This window comes from Oryzias latipes, chromosome 6 (assembly GCF_002234675.1).
Source record: "Oryzias latipes chromosome 6, ASM223467v1".
Classification (NCBI taxonomy): domain Eukaryota; kingdom Metazoa; phylum Chordata; class Actinopteri; order Beloniformes; family Adrianichthyidae; genus Oryzias; species Oryzias latipes.
In genome coordinates, this window is record NC_019864.2 from 15610068 (window position 1) to 15617981 (window position 7914).

At 38.8% G+C, this 7914-nt stretch overlaps 1 protein-coding gene across 1 annotated transcript; it reads right to left on the reverse strand.

Annotated features, from left to right (window-relative positions):
- Window positions 1–906: 906 nt before the first annotated feature.
- LOC101175317 (CD81 antigen) lies at window positions 907–7803 on the reverse strand. Its single transcript, XM_004069582.4, has 8 exons — window positions 7642–7803; window positions 6792–6906; window positions 2852–2949; window positions 2668–2742; window positions 2456–2569; window positions 2262–2354; window positions 1553–1636; window positions 907–1434 (listed from the first exon to the last, which is right to left on the reverse strand). Exons 1-8 carry the CDS (start codon window positions 7705–7707, stop codon window positions 1369–1371), a joined length of 711 nt encoding a protein of 236 aa, XP_004069630.1. The 5' UTR covers window positions 7708–7803; the 3' UTR covers window positions 907–1368.
- Between the last annotated feature and the right edge of the window lie 111 nt (window positions 7804–7914).

The window sequence follows — 7914 nt, forward strand, 5'->3', positions numbered from 1 at the left end:
GTTCTTATGTGCTTTATCTTACTAAACAGGAAAGATGGTCCATAGAGGCCGATGGCTCCATGTTGAGACTAACACCCACTTTAGAAAATGTGAGGCTTGCAGACGTTTTCAAACCGCAGCCAAGTGACAAAAGTTAAATTCTCAGCTTCGAAACGGAGAGCAGCTTTTATTTCAGCGGTGACCATGTGACGGATAAGCTCAGTAAAACTGAAAGACCCATCTGCATACAGCAACTTTGCTTTAGAGATCCAATGTGAAATTTGCAATGCAAAGTGTCAGAATGTTTTCTGTGCATAGACATTCCACACATGAAGCATTTGAGCTCAAGGCCATATTGAAATTTGAACCGCCACGTCTGACATCAGAGCTGTTTCTGGTGAGAAAGTAAACCTGTTGGCAGAACAAACACTTGGGTGTGTCTGCTTTCAGAACGCCAGAACAAGTTGGATGAGTTTGGGATTTTAAAAGCATGAGAGTCACGTGACAGTGCCCCCTTGTGGTGAGTTGTGGGAAAACACATTAAAATAAAATAAAAAACCACAACTACGTAGTATTAATCCTTGTGCTATCTTAGATGACCCCACCCTTCCATTGACGTGTTCTCCCTACCATGACAAAGGTGGATAAAGGTGGAAAGATTTCATGCAATCCATGGACACCAGTGAAGATCACAAATCATTGAATAAAACAGATTCAGCGCACTGTCTAGTGGGTCTAGATGACCCAACTCCCAATGTTAAAGTGCCTAGGATAGCACAAGGGTTACATATAAACATAAATATTGTTTAAAGAGACATAATTTTTTGTACCGCTATTTTAAAAACTTGCATGACAGTCGTAGAAAAAAGAGAAAAGGCCTCATCTCACAGACTACATGGAAAAAACAATAAAAAACGGAAATTTAAGTGAAGTTGCACATTTTATTAGATCTTTGAGTAAAGAAAACCTAAAAAAAACGTTCTGATTAATCAAAAAAATGCATCAGAAGTTAATACACTAAGGGGCCAAGAGAGACACAGTCATACTGAAGTAGAAGCATCCTTGCCGCTTAAATAACACTGTCACACTCCTGAATGTTAACAACATAAGTGTATGTACAATTTACACATGAACAAAAACAATGACTGAAAGACACTTTTTAATGCATGCATTCATGAATTGGAACTTTGGCATGTGGTATGCTGTAAATTATAAATGTCTGCCTGCTAGAAAGTAAAGATTAATAGCAACAGATTCACAATGTTTTTAAAATTAAAAAAAATGACTTGATCTAAAATAAAATGATACATATAAACCCCACAGCGCACAGCAGAGACTGGAGACTCAAAAAAAAACAGATGTTGGAGTTTGCTGCTGCTTGATAGACTTTTAATAGACTCCAGGGCTGTTTCGGATGCCACAGCAGAGTACCATGGTGAAGATCATCTCAAAGACCTAAATGGAGGAGAATAAGGTGGGATTCAATTCCATTTGTCCAAACAGGTTGAAAGAGACTGCACCAGCCGATTAAAAACTTCAGTGAGATGTACGACACGTGTGTTTTGCAACTCACCATGATGACGGCAACCGCCAAGGCAGCCAGTCCGATGAGGTAGAGCTTCTCTGAGAACAGCCATGTCAGCTTTGTGTGACAGCTCTAAGGAGAGAAAAAGATTTAATGCAAAGCTTTACAGTCATGTTTCAATTATCTATTATTATCCTATCAATTATTGGTCATTCTTTTGTAATTCCTTAAGTGAGCAAAACTGAGCCAACACGCAGGGGCAGTGAGTGAAAATCTACGTTCAACCCCCATGGAATTAAAAGGGCAAGCAGCTGAAAGACTGCTGTTGCTTAACTCATTATGATTAAGTAAGAGCTCCTCTGTAAGGGGCAGGTTCTGTCAGTTAGTTGGCGTGTATCATTCAGGTGTGTATTAACGTGATTCAAAGAAATTAAAAGAACCAGATGTATGATGGCATCTGGGAGGGGTTGGAATGCCCTTCCAAACTGTCTCTGTTACATCATTTTACAGTAAAACAGATTTATCCTGCATGAAATTTCAAAGGTGGTATTAATCCACCCGAAACTAGGCGGCCCAGAAGGGAGATGCAAATTTTCAGCAGTTAAAACACACTTTTTCTACATATTGATTTGATTTTACTCCTCTGTACAGGAGAGAAGGTAGAGGAGGGATAGAATTTGGTCACCTTGCTGTCCAGGTGTCCATCTTTATTTTTTTTTGGGACAAATCAGGAGCTTCCTTTAAAATGCAGTCATACCTGTGAAGGATTCTGTAGAGTTTTTCCTGGACACAAAGATGCAGCAACATGTTTGAAGAGAGCTGTGTCATTTCCTTTTCCACAGCAGTCAAGCTGAAGGCGGAACCAGGGGCAGAAGCAAGAGGTCACACAAAAAAAAAAATCTTTTTCTGGGATGAATACAAATCTAATCAAGGATTTTGCTTTTAACATACTGCAGTGTGGAAAACATCCAGAACTTTGGTGGCTGAGTCTTTACTGGTGGGGTCTGACACATCCACAGCCTTGATGTAAGCAGCGTCGTAAAAATTGATGAGTTCTTTGGAAATCTGTGGATGATAGGTAATCGAGCGTCACTGGCGTTTACTGGAACAAAGGCAGAAACGTCAATTACAAGTGATGCGTGTGCGTGTCTTAGTTTACGTACGGTGTCCTTGTTCATGAAACCCCAGAGAGCTGCAGCCACTTCACATGCAAAGAGGATCACCAAAAAGAAAAAGAACTGCAGAAAAAGAACCAGGTAATCAATCAAAAACTCTCAAAACATGTGAAAAAGGAGAATTGTAGAAATTAATTAATTATTTGCACAGTCAGATTCTTTAGGTACTTACAGTTCCCAACAGACACTGAGATTCTTGAATGGCACCATAACATCCTAGGAAGCCCACGAGCATCATCACAGCTCCAACCGCTATCAGGATATACACACCTGTACTCAAAAAACATTTTAAAATTGAGATTGCTACACTATGTCCCTGACACCACAAGGGGGCAACAATGTCAGGGGAAGACCTTTCTGGCTCCTTTCCACACAATGTTTAGTAATGGACTTCCTGCATGTTCTGCCTACGTTTTCTGTGAGGTGACATGACATTATTGACATCCTGAAGATAAACAGCTCCCAGATCCTGAGTTAGAGAGGCCGAACTGACTGCACAGAGCAGCCCGCCAGGAGAGGAAATGCCTTTCCCACAATCCTTCATCTCCCGTGACCATTGACCCCAAGCGCTTCCCAGGAAACAGACGGAGGCATGAAAAAAAGGCTCAAAAATCAATATACACACATTTGTGGTATCAGACAGATAAAATGGAGAGTCGGAGGACATTTGAAATCCAAGCTTGGCCAGAGTGGCAGCCGCTAAACAAAAATGTGAAACTGACTCGGGTCAGGTGCAGCGAAAAGTCAGTGAAAGACAACAAAGTTTAGCAGAGGCCTAATTTTTCTCTACACTTGATGCAATGTATGAAGTGTTGAGGAAGTGCACTAGAATTGTTAAAGTACACAGGCCTCATGTTTTTATTTCTCCAAACCTGAAACAGAATCAAACGTACAAATGAAATTCTCCTGAGTTTCCTGAGAGGAAACATCTCAGCTGAACAGTTTTAACGCTGACACAGCATGTTGCACTGCAGAAGAATTAAACTACAATACAGACATTTTTCACAAAGCATAACATTATATTTTAGAAAATCGTGCACCAACCGTTTTTTTTGTACACTCCCTTACAATTTGGTCAAATTAATTAGATATCTGATATCCAAAACATCATACAATATGACCTGCAAACCTGGAAATAGAAAGGATCTTTTACCTGTCGATGCAAAATCTGCCCCAACATTAGCTCCTTTCAAAATTAAACTAAAAACAGTGACTTTGTTTTTTTTGGCCCTTTCTTCCTATATCGTTTTCTCTAAAGTATTGTTCATGAAAATATGGTTTAAACACTTTTTTCCATCTTCATTTTGGTTTTAAAGAATTTAAATCCCTCATTGGTTGTTGCTTTGACACTCTGCAGTGACCTTCCTTTTAGAAATATAAACTTCCTTCAATAACCTCTGAATTTGAAATGTGCTAAACAAATAGGGTGGCCTTTCCTGCTTTAACTGGTGATTTATCTTGTTTTTTTTCCTTCTATGGTGACAGGAAGTGTATGTGGAGCACAGTTTAGAGGTCAAGTAACAGCTCAGACAGGAAATAATGGTGGTATGTTTTCTGCACTAAGAAGAATGAAAGTTTAAAGACTGGATTAAAGGTGCAGCTTAATTTTATTCAATAACACCTTTGTTCTAAATTACTGTTTACAATTTCAAGCTTGCTTTAAATGATGAACTATGTCAAAAGTATGCAAGTTATTGTGAAATTGAAATCATTTAGTTGAAGTTAAAAATGTTTTTGTCGCCTTTGTGAGTCACTTTTTTTTTGGGGGGGGGGGGATCCATTTCTAGGTTTTCTATTCTCATTCACTTCAATAAAGTTGCACATTTTTATGTAGACCAACAAAACACTAAAAAGGACCAGCAGAAATAGACTCTGACATGTCAGCAGGCCCCCAACACCTCACAGTACACCTCATTTGTCATGGACAGCCGGTCCACATTTACACTTTCTCCATTCTAACCCTCCACCGCCCCCCTAGACTTTTGTTCCACTAAGAAACGGCTACCAGGGGCAGAAACTGCAATGCAGCAATGGAGCCATTATTTCCACTGCCTACCATTACTATGACAACACCCTTTGAGGTTTGAAGGCTGGAGTCTTTAAAGGAGACACGTGATGTTAGATCCCTAGAGAAGATTTTTCTTGGTCTCTGTTGTGGGATAACAAAAGCTTCAAGTCACTCTTGAGTTTCATATCCACTATTTAAAAACAATAAAAGTGAGAAGAACTTTGACATCAGGTCCAAATCACAGTGCCTAAACAAACAGTGATGGATTACATAAAGATTCATCTTGAAAAATGATGGAATTAGCTTTAACTCCTGTCTTTTTGTGTCACAAAAGACTCCGGAATGAAAGAAAACTGTTTACAGAGGACTCATCCTCTCCAGATGAGCCCCCTCCTAATCCCAGCCTTCCACTAAATGGCTTCGACTTCACATCCACCACACTGACGGAAAACATTCCCATCGACTCCTCAGCAATAATTTAAGCTAATTTAGGAAAGTAAAACTATTAATTTATGAAGAACTGCAGAGGAAACTCGACCAGACAACTGCCATGATAATGATTTCAAGATACAGAGGAAAGAGCTTGTGTATTTCTAGCTTTACATAAACAGTACTTTGGCCTGCCAGGGTGCTTAAAACACCCACTTCACACTCTAATTTGAAGGATAATATGCAGAGGTACAAAGTTGGTTAAATTATGCGAGGGCGTGTATGCAAGAGAGGGTTTAAAAAAAGAAAAAAATGCCTTGATCTCTCTTGGGTGGGCCTCTGCTGCCGCCCTGCCTTGATAATCACTAGTGTGGAGTTATTCTATATAAAGCACAGGTTCGTCTTTGCGCTGTATACTTACTGAGAAGTAAGTATGGTAGAACAGCGGGAGCCCAATTCTAAATTAATGGGCTCACAAAGTTCAACGCCGCAGCACACCAGGATGATGGATGTTTAAAATGTTTACCTGGTTTCGAGTACACCAGCCCTCTGGCCGTTTCCATGAATTACTCCAGTCAAAAGTGGAGACATCATCACGTCATAAGTTCATGTAGTGGACAGAGCCTAATACGCAACGCTAATTTGAGTGGAGCTGAAAGGACTTAAATATTGTGCTCACAAATATGAGAGTAATAAAGCCAGAAGAAGTGGCTTTAATGTTACTGAGTCAACACCCGCCTCCGCTTTTAGTTGGAACATCTGCTGCTTTCTTTAAATAACATCAAAAAGACTTGAGATTCAACCGTCCCAAGTGTAAATGCAGACAGTAATAAACAAAGGGGAGTGTGTGATGACAAAAAAGGTGAAAAGCAATGCAGCTGGGTCATAGTTAAGTCAAGCTGCGGATTTACGCAGGTCCTGTTTCCTGATGTCTTTTAAAAAGTCAAGCTGCCCCTAATATTTCTAGACATCATTGTTATGGTATCTTAATTGGATCGCTTTCTTTGCTTTATTAGCTTTTTACTCAGTAAGAAAATATATCAAAAAGTTAGTAAGAACAATGTCTCAAAAAAGATTCAACTTCAAGGGAAATATATGAAAAAAAACTGAACACAAAGTGAGGCAACTGCATTGATGATTATTATCCATCAACTCTCAGAGTCAACTCGTGAAAAATTCACTTCATTTATGAAGAGCTTTTATGAATTTAGCAAAAACAACAACAAAAAAGTTCTTGACTTAGAAAATAACAAAAATAATTTACTTTTTTTTTGGCATGGTCACAGATGTACATTTTTTGCTCACTGTCTGTTAAAAACTTTAGTTGTTTTAAGTTGTGAACTTTTACTTGAACTAAAAAAAATCTTTTGCAAAATGTCACGTAAGGATTTGTGATATTTTTCACACTAAAAAAATAAACAGCTGAATTCTGTTACCAGGCATCCGGACAACACCTAAAAAAGTAACTTCCTGTTTTAAAAATAAATCATGGTAATGCTTTAATGTTTGTAAAGTTTTATTTTACTGTAAAATCCCAAATGGTGTGTCTTTGGTGACTTCAAAATGTATTTTCCTTTTCAAATTGACTAAATTGAGTCCTCTGTTTGATTTTCTTCCCTTGTTTTTAGTTTTGTGGTGGGAAAGGGTTGACTGTGGACCGCTGGTTCATACTCACTGATGTAAAAAGTGCTTGGTGCCTGCTGGCCATCAAACTGAAGAATGAGGAGTTTGCTGGTTTGACTATCATGGCGTAACCACAGGGCCATTCCCAGGATCACTCCTCCGGCCAGCTGTCCCAAAAAGAAAAAGGCTTGAACTGTTTTTCCCCCTCCACTTCCACTCTTTAATGAAACATTTGTGTAAATTCAGATAAATCTGAATAGGAAAAAAAGCCACAAAAAACAAGGTCAGAATCCCAACTCTAGTTCAAATCCTCATTGAAGTATTTGGCCCCTTTTTTTTTACTTTATTGTGCTGTTCCTTCAGAGAAGAACATCCTGAAACCTCCGTGACCCAGGTCATGTCCTGGTGAATACCATCCCACCAGGCGATGGAGCAGCGCAGCCAAAAGTTGTGGCGGCAACTCTTGACATTGTTTATTTCAAGACCTTTGCCATCATTGTTATGCTGTCGAAATTCCCATTGTTCTCAAAGTAACAGGAAACTCAATCCAAAAAGAAAAAATAGCAGAAGGAGGAAGAGAAGGCTTAAGAGTTTGTTTTTAAATCTGAAAACAAGCAAACCAACAAAGGAAACAACGTGCATGCTGTAACTCAAAATTTGTCCAAAAGAAGGATTCCTCTGTTAAAAAGCAGATTTCATGAAGCCAAATATTGTTATTTTTAAGTTATAGTAGGTTAACTTACTTTAATGTTAGTTATGAACATTTAAGGTTTTTCTGATTTTTGGAACAAACATTTTTCTTCTTCATACTTAAGCATAAAAAAAGAGGTAAACAGGTTGTTCAAGCATCAACAAAAGCTACATTAGCAAAAACAAAACAAAGTAAATAAAGATAGACTTACCCAAAAAATGAAATTAAAGAAAAATAACATATATTTTATGCATTTCGTGCAGCCCGCAACAGCCATGTTTGAGCAATTCCTGGATATGCTCTACTTGCCCAAATCAAGGGTTTGTGAGACCTATGTACTTCCAGGGATCACACGGTCTTTGTCAGAGGAGGAGTCCTATCTAGTCCATTTGAGGGTCTGTGCGCCAGACTCCTCCTCAATGAATAGTGAAAATGAGGTGAGGAACTGCCCACAGTTGTTTTCCTTTTTTATGAAAGAAAGAAA